The sequence below is a fragment of the Hemiscyllium ocellatum genome, chromosome 16 (assembly GCF_020745735.1).
Source record: "Hemiscyllium ocellatum isolate sHemOce1 chromosome 16, sHemOce1.pat.X.cur, whole genome shotgun sequence".
In the NCBI taxonomy this organism is placed as follows: Eukaryota; Metazoa; Chordata; class Chondrichthyes; order Orectolobiformes; family Hemiscylliidae; genus Hemiscyllium; species Hemiscyllium ocellatum.
The window spans coordinates 42,396,389-42,410,483 of NC_083416.1; the positions used below are offsets into that span (position 1 = coordinate 42,396,389).

General features: G+C 39.1%; 1 protein-coding gene across 3 annotated transcripts in view; it reads left to right on the forward strand.

Annotated features, from left to right (window-relative positions):
- LOC132823388 (nuclear factor NF-kappa-B p105 subunit-like) overlaps window positions 1-14,095 on the forward strand; it is a 157,103-nt gene that overhangs the window by 79,321 nt on the left and 63,687 nt on the right. For all 3 annotated transcript variants that reach the window (XM_060837157.1, XM_060837155.1, XM_060837156.1), the window contains exons 2-3: window positions 5,118-5,208; window positions 9,364-9,404. In XM_060837157.1, the coding sequence (XP_060693140.1) occupies window positions 5,118-5,208; window positions 9,364-9,404 (132 nt within the window). The remainder of the gene's footprint in view (window positions 1-5,117; window positions 5,209-9,363; window positions 9,405-14,095) is intronic.

Here is a 14,095-nt window from a genome sequence, read left to right on the forward strand (position 1 = left end):
CACCTAAAATTTTGTGATTAACTGTGTGATTTCCAGATGGCAAACAAGAGAAATCCCAATCCTTTGTCATGGTCACTAGAATATTCATGGTAGCATACCCTGATCATCTTGCTGGGGCTCTGATGGTGAGATTCTGACGCTCCCTGTGACTGTAATTGGAAAGCTGAAACCTTTAGCTGGGTTATATACCCATATTATTGTGACAAGTTTTGACGTAAAGTTGACATGTTGATTCAACTGGATCTCATTGGTAATCCATATTGGGTAATGAGTTTAGCTTCTCCACCACTGTCTTGACAGAAATGTTTCTCCAGTGAATCGCCTCCAGAAACTGGGCAGCCTCATCTAGAATAGTGAGGATATATGGGTGTCCCCTTTTATGTTTTTGGCTGGGGTCCCATCCAGTCTATCAACAACCTATTAACTAGTTCCCCAAAATCTGAGTGGGAAGTGGGGTGTTAGTTTTATTGCAGTTTGGAGGTTTCCCGCAATCTAAAATGTTAGGTGCATTTTATTAAATTGCACTAAGTCCTTGTGGAAGCAAGGCCAGTTAGAATATCAAATTACATGCTTGGGTCTTCCAAATCCCAACATGTCCAGCCATGTGAATTTCATGGGCAATCCTCAATATGTCTACATTGTATTTTTTTGGCACCACAATCTGCCGACCCACTTTTTGTCCACAGGCCTAGGAGGAAGTCTCTACTTCCTGATCAGAATACTATTTTTGATTTGGTAGCATTCTGGAACTCGATCAGAACAATGTTCAGCATCTTTCCAGACTCCTCATATACTGAAGCAGTTCATCTCCATACATAGCAAAACCTTGACACCATTGAGGTTAGGATTGAAAAGCAACAAGTAACATTTGCATTATGCAAGTGCCTGGCAATGACCACTTCCAACAAGAGAGAATCTAACTATCACCCCTTGATATTCAATGACATTACTGTTGTTAAATTCTCCACTATCAACGCCCTGGAGTTGTTATCCATTCCATCACTTTGCTACTGTTTGAGAGTAGACTAATGGAATGGTACTTATCCAGGTTAGATTTATCTCGCTTTTTATGCACTATGCATTCCTGTTGTTGAATGGATGCCAATGTTGTAGTTGTAATGGAACTGCTTGGTAAGGGGCATAGCACATTCTGGACCACAAGTCTTCAGCACAATTGCCAGAATGTTGTCAGGGCCCATAGCCCCTTCAGTGCCTCCAGTCATTTCTTAATGTCACATGGAATAAATCAAATTGCTAGAGAACGCAGGTGATGGCTGTATTGTGTCAGAAAATTCACAAGCAAAGAATCATTGTTCTTTACTCTCTTACTAAGCACATTTCTGTACTTTAAAAAGTAGTTAACTGTCCCTAGCCAGGTCATAACACAAATTTGGTGGTCTAATCTGCATGCAAATGTAATTTAGAAGTTCTTGCAGCATTTGAAATCCACATACAACTAAAAGTATTGGAACTTGCTGAGATTGAGTTAAGATTTTCTAGTGAATTTTACATATTGAAAATAAAAAAATGCCTTTGTCTATTGCTATGACTTTTCTGGAAAGGCAAGATTTAGACCTGTGTACTTTGCAAGAACTACCCAAGACTAGGTTAATAGCATTCACAGAAAGGTAGTGGGTATGTATTAAAACAGGTGCTAAGAGAGCAGAGATAGTTATGGTAATAGCACAGCAACTTGGATTGTAAGGAGAAGAGTCCAAACCAGCTAGAACACAGGTAAGATTGACTAGAATTCATCTGCAAATATCAATAACCAGCATAATTCAGCATGAAATCAAAAGGGATAAGAAATGAGAAACTGTGAACTTGAAAGTGAAATGAGTAAAATTTGAACTTGAACTCCAGGGAGAGAGAGTTTGGCAATGAAGGAAAGAAATGAGGAAAGAAAACAAGAGCCAAGAATGAAGAAAGAAAGGAACAAGGCTCCACTAAAGGAAAATTGGGCATTGTAGAACACCATCTTTCATGTATTGAAGTTGAGTTTGCAAATGGAAAATGAGAACCTGTGAAGATACTTGAGGATTGATGACAAGAAGTGAATTTGAATGATTTGTTTGGAAGCAAATTCAATTGAGATAAATCTTCAATTAAAATGTGATGACTTTAAAATAACAGAAGGCTCCATGAAGTATCATTAAAAAACACCTTGAACATGTGAAATTGCTGATGAATGTGAACAGTTGGTTGAATTACAAGCTCAAATTGAAAAACTGTTGGAACTTAATAATATTTGGACCAATCAAAGTTTTGAACTCCAATCTGACGCACAGGAATGATGAGAATGTGTGGTATGTAGATGCAGATACTGTCTATAAAAGAAGCTACAAAAAATCTTAAGGAATGGGATTAGTTGTGGATGAGTAAATTGAAAGTGACTAAGGAACCATCAGTAACCATGAGAACAAAGTTCTAAAATGAACAGAACACCCACGTGCAGTTGTCAAACCTGTGTAAGAGTTTTTGCATAAATCTGTAATAAAAGCAACTGAATTGGTTGGAGCAGTTGCTAATATGAATGAATTGATCAACAAACTTCAAAAGGAATTGAAAAACAAGACTGTAAACAAATATTTGAAAAATTTGTAAAGAAATGAAAATGAAGGTTCCACTTTTGAAATATCAGTGAGAAGAAAACTAAAGTGTGTGGAACGCTGTGACACATCTCTTTAAGAAATTAGAAAATGACTTGGATCAAAAGAACAAAGCCCCATTGATTTTATTCATCTGAAACAATAAAATCTGATATGGAGGATGTGACTGAAGGAGGAAGCTTTAATGCTCTTGTCAAATGTATGGTCTTCATAACAATGTAAAGAACCTATTGAAAGTGTATTTCAGTCAGCAGGGAGAAGAGTTAGAAAAGACCTATGTTCTTCTGCATTAATCATGAGAAATCTGGATGACTTCATTTGCATCATATGGCATGAATAATACCCAAAGTATTGGTTTGCATTTACACCGAATTGTTCAAAATCTATGATAGAAATTAAAATCCAAATTGATCAAAATGTTTTTAAAGAAACCTTTGATAGACTGTATGTTGATTGCATTTGGTTGATTGTGAAAAAAAAACGTATAATTCTTGATATTTCTGGTGCAGACACAATGGGCAAAAAAACACCTGTCTTAACTTAACAATTCTGTAATGAAAGGGCAGGTATAAGAACAACTTCAGCACTGAGTTATTTCATGATATGGTGTGTATAGCGTGCTTGTTACAAGTAGCAGCTTTTGTTTCAGTTGAGCTTTTATAGGTTTGCTAATGCATTGACTTTTTAAACCTTTAACAAATGCAAGAAGAAAATTAGTACGAAATGCTGCTCAGTGGTTTACATGATTCCCTTCCTGAGGTGGAGTGCTTGCTTAGCATTGAATTAGCATTGCAATGAAAATGAAACTTGAGAGATTCAAGATGGCAGTGGTCTGACTGGTCTGCTGTGCTGGGCTCTGTGCCATACCCCTGGGCCTTTTATTCCTGATGAAGGTCTTTTGCCCGAAACGTCGATTTCGCTGCTCGTTGGATGCTGCCTGAACTGCTGTGCTCTTCCAGCACCACTGATCAAGAATCTGGTTTCCAGCATCTGCAGTCATCGTTTTTACCTTGTTGATTTTAACCCTACTGCGAATCCTCTTGCAAGGATGCCTGCCTTGAAGAAGTTTTCCTCCTCTCTCTACAAGAATCTCAGGGAGTCCCTCTCCCACTGCAACTCCCAGGTCATTTCCTCTGCCCTGAAGCTCTTCAACCATGTTGTGAAACAAACTCGGTACCACAGCCACATTTGCTTCCTCAGTGCCTGCCTCTGAAACCAACTCATCCCACACAGATTCCGAACCACCTTAGCTTTTATTCCTGATGAAGGGCTTTTGCCCGAAACGTCGATTTCGCTGCTCGTTGGATGCTGCCTGAACTGCTGTGCTCTTCCAGCACCACTGATCCAGAACCTTTACTCCCTCACCTCACCAACCATCCTCAAGAGAAAAAACTACTAATTTAAACTTGCTGAACATCTGGAGCTGCTAAAATTGTGATGTGATGGCTTTAAGGCCAGAATGAAAACAAATAAAGGAAAGCGCCTAAAGAAATAAGCAAACAGAGCATACCCTATTGTGTCAGGGTGCCTGCAGCCAGTGCTCAAACTCCTGGATTTAATGGGACAATGAAACTTTTTAAGATCAAGACATTGCAGCTTTATTTTGGAATTTTGTTCAGTCCATTCCTTTTATTGATTCTATGACATGAAGTAACATAGGCATTTCTGTGAGAGAAACAATTGGCTACAGAAATTAATGTGTACCATGCTCGAAGGAGGGAGGAATTAAGTCTATCTCCACTATAATGAAAATTAAACCTACATTTTTGATATTAATCTGAATAACATATCAACCATTTAGCCAACCAAGTTAATTGAGGCTTGATGCTATGATGTCTTGCATCAAAAAACTTACACACCCAATTCTATTTGAGCATATGGTATAACACCATCATTGCACAATGTCATTGTAGCATCACCCTAGTTATGGAATTATAAAAGGCAATCACATTTTGTGAAGAAACAGCTGACAAAGCACAAAGTATAACCAATATAATATTAGCTTCTGATCGAACTATTGTTCAATAACCTTTATGTATAGTTTTCCCTGATTCTTCCAACAATTGACCCTGTCTCAAATCTCCCCATACAATGACACATCCTTTCAAAGGCTTCTGTAAATGCTGTTAATTGCTGTAATTTTGGATCTCTTTCCACAACTTGGACTTCTGTCGCTATGCTTGTCTGACTACTGCCAGTGAACAGGCAGTTGGAACTGCAGGATATGCACATCTCTGTTAGCAATGCAGAGTCATGGATCAAAAAGCAAGTGTTCAATCTAATTAGATGCCTTGCAAATTTGCTTGACTGAACTGACAGAATCCATCATATGAATGTCAAATAGATTGCATAAAACACCCTGTCATGGTCAGTCATCAGTTTATTGGTTGACTAGCATTTTTATATCAACATTAATAAAAATTTATGTTGTAATATTTAAAAGGATGTTTCATGCAAAGCACTTAACATTTTGCATTTGTATAATTCTATGTTGACTTTTTTTAATAGATGGAGAGTATGAATCACTACAATAGTGCAGGCATTGACTTTGTTCTCAACTGTCAAGATTTGAACTATTCAGATCCTGCTCCACATTTCAGTAAGTGACTACTATTGTTATTACTGGATGACAAGGAATGTTTACTGTTTATAGCATATGGAGACAGACAGCATCGTCACAAAGATAAGGGCAATTTCCTTCACTAGGTATGATTCAGACTTTCTTACCTAGTTACTGACACAAGTCTCACCAATAATGAAATCAGATAGCTGTCTCTGACATTTTGTGGTAAACATACTTGAATGATTAATATAAAACAAAATAAAGAACTGTCAATACTGGAATTCTGAAACAAAAACAGAAAGAAATTGCTGGAGAAATTCAAAACTGGCAGCATCTGTGTAGAGAAAGCAGAGTTAATGTTTCTGATCAAGTGAGTTTTGAAGTAAGATCACTGGATCCAAAGTGTTAACTCTCCTTTTTCTCCAGCAATTTCTGATATTTGAATGATTGTTCATTGCTGCCTCCACAAAATGAATAGTGGAAATTTATAAGAAAGTACAGAGTTAAAGGTAAATGATTATTTAAAAGGAAATCTCAGTCTTTATAGAGTTTCAGAATTAATTTATAAAAGCGTTCTGAAATAGCATTTAATTAATAATAGCGTTCCAAATAAACCTGTTGGACTATAACCTGGTTTTATGTGACTTTTAACCTTGTCTACCCCAGTCCAATGCTGGCACCTCCATATCATGGCTTAAAATATTTTGTCAGCTGTTGCCAAGGCCAACAGAAGGGGGAGAGGTGGGAAAAGCAACATTTAAAAATGAAGTAAAATGAAACTCATTGTAAAGATATGAACTAGACTATTTGTGCAAGTACTCACGTTGGAGCAACCATGGATAAAAATGTGGATGGGTATTGCTCAGAAAGAGTGAGAATACGATTGTCCTGTTTGAAACTTCAGAGTAACTCTCCTTGAGACATCTACACATGAGTTCTGTCAGTAATTAGGGATTAAGCCAATTGCTGATAACAGAACCATAAAATAAATGCACAGAAAGTCAGCGCAATTAAGACAAGATAAGACTATCCAACAATAAAATGCTTTGGGTCCACATTTGCAAATCACAAATGTTTCCTGACAACCTGATGCACATTTATTGTTCAACCGTGCAAAGTCCTTAAACAACCTAAAGGGTATTTTTTTAAATCTTATCTCATGCATACTGAACTTTGAGGTACAATGTACAGTTGAAGATTTACGAAGTCATTTCTTTTAAAGAGCTCATATTCAAGGTATAGTCACATACTGACTTAAGTTTGATCATATAAAATAACTTATTGACATATAGGTTGACTTGCAGATTGACCTCCAGTTTGCCTGTTGATATAAAAGTGTCCCTTCAAGTTACAACATCTCAAGACTACTTGTATATGGACTCACATACTTGTGTAACCCTGCATTCTGTATTAAATCCATCAGACTTTTTTTTCTTTATTCCTATAGCTCAGTGGGGCCAAAACCAATTGCCAACAGAACTCTGATGCAATGTGCAGAGGCCGCTTCAGATAGAGAAAAACACAAAATGAAGATAAATGCAAAATTGTGTTAGTGTGGTAAATGAAATGTAATTCATGAAAAGCTAAAAGTTATTGTATTGCATATTGTCACAGAAACTCTTGTACTTTGAAAATCATGCAATAAGCTGTGAAGTGAATATGATATTGTACCTGTTTTATACTGATTCTCAATAATGATTTTGTATTTTGAGAATAAATACAAAATGTGCAGAGGAGGGGTGCCTTGCTGCCATTTATGTACTTTTATTGTGTAAATTCCACATTTTATTGCAATAAGATATTGATGGAGTAGATGACCAGACCAAACCATGGGAGATAGAATTCAATGTAAGCAAGTGTAAAGTTATTAATTTTCAACAGAAAAAAGATAGCAGGGTACTTTCTAGATGGCATGAAGTTAAATACAATGAATGTCCAAAGAGATTTGGTGATTCAGGTGCACAGATCTTTAAAATGCCACAAACAGGCACATAAAATAATCAAGAAGGTTAATGCTGTCTTTTATACATATAAGGACACTGCGGGATAGATTAATCTTGGAGAGAGTAAAAAGTAGGTTTCCAAAAAGGATACCTGGACTTCAGGTATTAAGCTATGAGGAGAGATAATACAAATTACAGCTGTTTTCTCTAGAATTTAGCAGATTAAGGGGTGATCTGATTAAGTTCTTTAAGATATTAGCAGGAAATGACAGTGTAGACAAAGATATACTATTTTAAAAGGTTGAAGATTCTAGAACTAGAGAAAGTGTTAGGAATCACTTCTACACATAAAGGATGGTAGATGTTTGAAATCCTCTTCCACAACAGCAATTGATGGTAAGTCAATTGTTAGTTTTAGATCTGAGATAGTTAAATATTTGTTAAGCAAGATATTATGGGATGTCAGCCAAAGGTGGGTGTGTGGATTTACACCAGAGCTCAGCCATGATTTCATTGATTAGGCTCTGGGGCTGAATGACCTGTATTGATAATGTTCACTTCTCACCAGGAGACTCGGCCATTGTCAAATTGACTAATTCCAAGCCAAAAAAAGAACGTATTGAATAAGCTGCCAATTTTGATGCAGAGACCTTAAGTTTTTTTGGTCTCCACTCAACCCACAATATGGGTTACAACTGGTGTAGACCTATGGGTGGCACGGTCAGCTATGGTCAGCACTGCTGCCTCACAGCACCAGGGTCCCAGGTTTAGTCGGGTGACTGTGTGGAGTTTGCACATTCTCCCCATGCCTGCATAGGTTTCCTCTGGATGCTCTGGTTTCCTCCCACATTCCAAAGATGTGCAGGTCAGGTGAATTGGCCAAACTAAATTGCCCATAGTATTAGGTGCATCAGTCAGAGGGGAATGGGTCTGGGAGGGTTAATCCTCAGAGCGTCAATGTAGACTTGTTGGGCCGAAGGGCCTGTTTCCACACTGTAGGGAATCTAATTTAGTCTATAGAAAATTTCCATTTAATGTCTGAGGTACTTGCACCACTCAACAAAATTAATTTGACCAAAAGTGTACATTGTTGACAATGTGGTGCTGGAAAAGCACAGCAGGTCATGCAGCATCCGAGGAGCAGGAGAATTTATGTTTCAGGCATAAGCCCCTCATCAGGACCAGCATTAATTGTCTATCCTAATTGTTGCTTAAGTTGTGTAGTTTCTAGGCAGTTTCAGAGGGCAAATAACAGTCAACACTTTGTTGTGGGCCTGGAGTCACATGTAGACCAGACCAGGTAAGGATGACAGATTTCCTTTCTAAATGACGTTAATGAATCAGACGCATTTTTTCAATAATCAGCAGGAGTTACATGCTTGCCAATGGACCAGGTCTTTGTTCCAGATTTTCATTGATTGAAAAATCACCATCTGCCATGGTGGGGTTTAAAACCATGTTCCCAAAGTATTAATCTTGAACCGCAGATAATTAATCCAATGACATTGTCACTACACCACCACCACCACCTCTGTAAACTTAGCTTATTAATATGATAATATTTACATGGTTCTTTTTGAAAATTGATGGTTGAAATTAATTTTTGTCATTCTGTATAGTTTGTTAAAAACAATTTCTGGAGCAATTGATGATAAATCCATTATGAGAACATTGAAATTGATTATTCATAGATATGTTACATCAAGCAAGCATTGGGTGAAGTGATCACACCTCTGACTCGTAGGCTGAAATGTGATGTGGGAGCCATTTTCATGGTGAATGGGTTTTCATTATCATTTCAATTTTGTTAGAATAGGTTTAGTGAATTGCTAGTATGGGCAGGCATCTGTTTTAAAAGAACGGAGAAAATCCTAGTGACAAAGAGAACTGAGCATCTGTCATCCAGTGGCAAGATTTTGTGGAGTCAGAAAGAGCATTCAGTCTTTGATAACTCTTACTTTAAACTGATCTAGATCTGGAATGCTGCATGGATCATGTATATGGTCTAACGATTGGAAGTTGGAAATCATGTCAGGTTCTTATCAAGTGTGTAAGATACCAATTTTAATATTTTATTGAGGCTAGTCATCTGTTTTCAGTAAATTATATTGCTTTTTAAGATTCTTGAATGTCATTGCCCATTTTTCAGTGTGAATGAAGGAGGCAGTCAGATAACCATTATCCTATTCTTTTCATTTGTAACTGCAATAGCTTGTTGACTAATGGCTAATATTTTTGTCTCATTCAGGATGTGATCCCTACATTGAAATAATTGAACAGCCAAAGCAGGTGAGCTACAAGTCTTGTGAACAATTATTCATTTTTGCTGAAACTGTAAATATGTATGTTACAACAAACTTGAATATTGTTATGAGGACTGAACAAGCAATTTCATCACACACTACTAGAGTCAATAGTATTATATAAAAATGTATGGAAATAGACAGAGAACTACTAAAGTCATTAAGTAAAATCTTCATCTTAAAGCATAGTAATTCTTTAACAAAAATGTAAGAAAATCAAGTGCAAGCTAAACCATTTGGATAATTAAACCAACTCCATCCAATATATTTATTCTTCCTATAACCCTCCTGATCCCTTTCACCTTGAAAGAATAATAATCTGCAAGTTTGGCAACAGCAGCTACCAAACTTTAAAGTCTATCCTGGGTGGAATGTTATGAAATAAAATATTACACTTGTCATTTGAATCATCAGGCTACTCCCAAGATGCTTGCTTTAAGATTATCTGTTAATATGATATTTATAATTAATGCTGTGTACTTTGGTGAAGAGAGCATATATTCCACCATCACATTTCTTTCACTGCTGAACACAATTACACATTAAGAGGAATCTGAGGTGGGAAGAAGGGGATATCCACTCTGCCTTATTTTCATAGTTTTGCTGAATCTGTCCCTACTTGAAGCACAGTTTCATTGAAATCATCTGGGGAGTCCCAGGAAATCCAAGGATATGTAAGTGTACATCTGTATTTGCTCTCAGCTGTGACTGAGAAATGAAAGCAAGTGCAATGAAGTGGAATGCCTTTCATCTTTTGTTGCCTAATGATGATTGTTTAGACTGAGTTCCATTTTTATCAAAAACACATTTCATGAAAGAGGGAAAAAAAAACTTTTTGTGCAGTAAAATATTTACCGCATAACACAGTGAGTGCATTATATCCATTGTGTTGAGTATTCAAGCTGAGTGGGAGGATGAGGAAGAGGCAAAAGTAGAAGTTGCTGGGGAAGTTGCTTACCAAAAAGTAAGTGGTTTCTACAGGATGTGAGGGACTATTCAAGATAAACTAAGCTTGATAATCTGGCGTTCTAATATCAGAAGATTCCTGGGAGTGATTCACCATTTGGAATTTGCAAAGAACTATGTGATTAAGATCTGATGGGATAGGTTTGAAAATTGAGATCCCAGTGGTTGAGTTGGAATCCGGACACCCACTAGGTAGGTTTGGATTTCAATGGACCAGCAGCCAAAAAGGAATGGAAACTTCACCAGAGACCAATAAGTTTATTTAGGAACCCCACTTGAATCTGAAGTATTAAAACATTTTTTCCCAGCAGACCTGAACATTGTTCTCCATGTTAGTGTTATTCTGTTTGTGTCATAGTAACCCAGCATGCAGCTGTCATTGTATTGTAATGGAACATTGAATCACAGAAAGGGCAGATGCAGAATGCATGATGAGTTCTTGATCTCTACTGTTCCACTAGTACAGAAGCTAACTTTTTTTTCTAGATAAATAATTGGCTACTGGCTCCTCGAATTTTTTTCTGTCATCACTTTGAACTGAAATCTAACTAGTGCTGATAAGGGTACTGCACCAAATATTGTAGGCATCATTGTACCTGCAGGCTTACGGAGATGACACTTTTATTTTAAATTCAGTAGCTCACTCTCTCAGCGGAGCAGGTAATGGCTGTTTGGCAGTGGCTGCTTGTAGGCTCGGTGACGTTGTTTAACGGTTTAAATTTGAAAGTTTTTTTTTAAAAAAGCGTGGAGCGGACCCGGAAGCTGGTGTAGCGCAAACTTACCTGGGTAGGTTTTTTTCCCTATAAAAGTGCGCAGGTAGGAAGAGGGCTGAGGATGTTAGACAGGCTTTCAGGGAGCTAGGTTGGAAGCTCAGTGTTAGAACAAACAGAGTTGTTGTCTCTGGTTTGTTACCCGTGCCACGTGATAGAGGAATAGGGAGAGAGAACAGTTAAATGCGTGGCTACAGGGATGGTGCAGGAGGGAGGGATTCCGGTATCTGGATAACTGGGGTTCTTTCTGGGGAAGGTGGGACCTCTATAAACAGGATGGTCTACACCTGAACCTGAGGGGCACTAGTATCCTTGGGGGGAGATTTGCTAGTGCTCTTTGTGGGGGTTTAAACTAACTCTGCAAGGGCATGGGAACCTAGACTGTAGCTTTAGGGTGCAGGACCTGGAGTGTAGGGAGGTTAAGAACATGGCATCAATCTCGAAGGAGGGTGCCTGTAAACAGGAAGGTGGCTTGAAGTGTGTATACTTCAATGCAAGAAGTAGACGAAATAAGGTAGGTGAACTTGCAGCATGGGTTGGTACCTGGGATTTTGATGTTGTGGTATTACGGAGACATGGGTAGAACAGGGACAGGATTGGCTGTTGCAGGTTCCAGGGTTTAAATGTTTTAGTAGGGTCAGAGGTGGGGGTAAAAGAGGGGGAAGTGTGGCATTGTTTGTCAAAGATAGTATTACAGTGGTGGAAAGGACGATGGATGAAGACTCGCCATCTGAGGTAGTTTGGGCTGAGGTTGGAAATAGGAAAGGTGAGGTCACTCTGTTAGGAGTTTTCTACAGGCCTCCTAATAGTCCTAGAGACGTAGAAGAAAGGATTGCGAGAATGATTCAGGAGAAGAATGAAAGTAATAGGGTGGTTGTTATGGGGGCCTTTAACTTTCCAGATATTGACTGGGAAAACTACAGCTCGAGTATGTTAGATGGGTCGGTGTTTGTCCAATGTGTGCAGGAGGGTTTCCTGACATAATATGTAGACAGGCCAACAAGAGGTGAGGCCATACTGGATTTGGTTCTGGGTAACGAACCAGGCCAAGTGTTAGAATTGGAGGTAGGTGAGCACTTTGGGGACAGTGACCACAATTCGGTGACTTTTATTCTAGTGATGGAGAGGGATAAGTGTGCACTGCAGGGCAAGAGTTATAGCTGGGGGCAGGGAAATTATGATGCGGTGAGGCATGACTTAGGATGCGTGGCTTGGAAAAGTAGGCTTCAAGGGAAGGGCGCAATCGAAATGTGGAGCTTGTTCAAGGAGCAACTATTGAGTGTCCTTGATAAGTATGTACCTGTCAGGCAGGGAGGAAAGGGTCGTGTGAGGGAGCTGTGGTTTAATAAGGAATTGGAATCCCTTGTTAAAGGGAAGAGGGCAGCCTATGTAAAGATGAGGCGTGAAGGTTCAATTGGGGCGATTGAGAGTTATAAGGTAGCCAGGAAGGATCTGAAGAGAGAGCTAAGAGCAGCAAGGAGGGGACATGAAAAGTTGGTAGGATTAGGGAAAACCCAAAGGCTTTCTATAGGTATGTCAGGAATAAAAGAATGACTAGGGTAGGAATAGGTCCAGTCAAGGATAGTAGTGGGAAGTTGCGTGTGGAGGCTGAAGAGATTGGGGAGACACTGAATGAATACTTTTCGTCACTATTCACTCAGGAACAGGACATTGTTGCCGATGTGAATATTGAGTCAAAATTAATTAGAATGGATGGCTTTGAGGTATGTAGGGAAGAGGTGTTGGAAATTCTGGAAAGGGTGAAAATATATAAGTCCCCTGGGCCTGATGGCATTTATCCTAGGATTCTCTGGGAAGCAAGGGAGGAAATTGCAGTGCCATTGGCCTTGATTTTTATGTCCTCGTTGTCTACAGGAATAGCGCCAGAAGACTGGTGGATAGCAAATGTGGTTCCCTTGTTCAAGAAGGGGAGTAGGGGTAACCCTAGTAACTATAGGCCGATGAGTCTCACTTCTGTTGTGGGCAAAGTCTTAGAGAGAATTGTAAGGGATAGGATTTATGAACATCTGGATAGGAATAATGTGATCAAGGATAGTCAGCATGGTTTTCTGAACGGCAGGTCGTGCCTCACAAACCTTATTGAATTCTTTGAGAAGGTGACTAAGGAGGTGGATGAGGGTAAAGCAGTAGATGTGGTGTATATGGATTTTAGTAAGGCATTTGATAAGGTTCCCCATGGTAGACTACTGCAAAAAATACAGAGGTATGGCATTGAGGATGCGTTGGAGGTTTGGATTAGGAATTGGCTGGTTGGAAGAAGACAGAGCTTAGTAGTTGATGGTAAAGGTTCATCTTGGAGTGCAATTACTAGCGGTGTTCCGCAAGGATCTGTTTTGGGACCATTGCTGTTTGTCATTTTTATAAATGACCTGGAGGAGGGGCTAGAAGGTTGGGTGAGCAAGTTTGTGGATGATACGAAAGTCGGTGGAGTTGTTGACAGTGAGGAAGGATGTGGCAGGTTACAGTGGGATATAGATAAGCTGCAGAGCTGGGCAGAAAGGTGGCAAATGGAGTTCAATGTAGGTAAGTGTGAAGTGATTCACTTTGGTAAGAGTAACAAGAAGATGGAGTACTGGGCTAATGGTCAGATACTTGGTAGTGTGGATGAGCAGAGGGATCTTGGTGTCCATGTACACAGGTCTCTGAAAGTTGCCACCCAGGTAAATAGTGCTGTGAAGAAGGCATATGGCATACTGGCTTTTATTGGTAGAGGAATTGAGTTCCTGAGTACTGAGGTCATGTTGCAGTTGTATAAGACTCTGGTGCGGCCGCATCTGGAGATTTGTGTGCAGTTTTGGTCGCCATACTATAGGAAGGATGTGGAGGCACTGGAATGGGTGCAGAGGAGGTTTACCAGGATGTTGCCTGGTATGGTAGGAAGATCATATGAGGAAAAGCTGAGGCACTTGGGGCTGTTTTC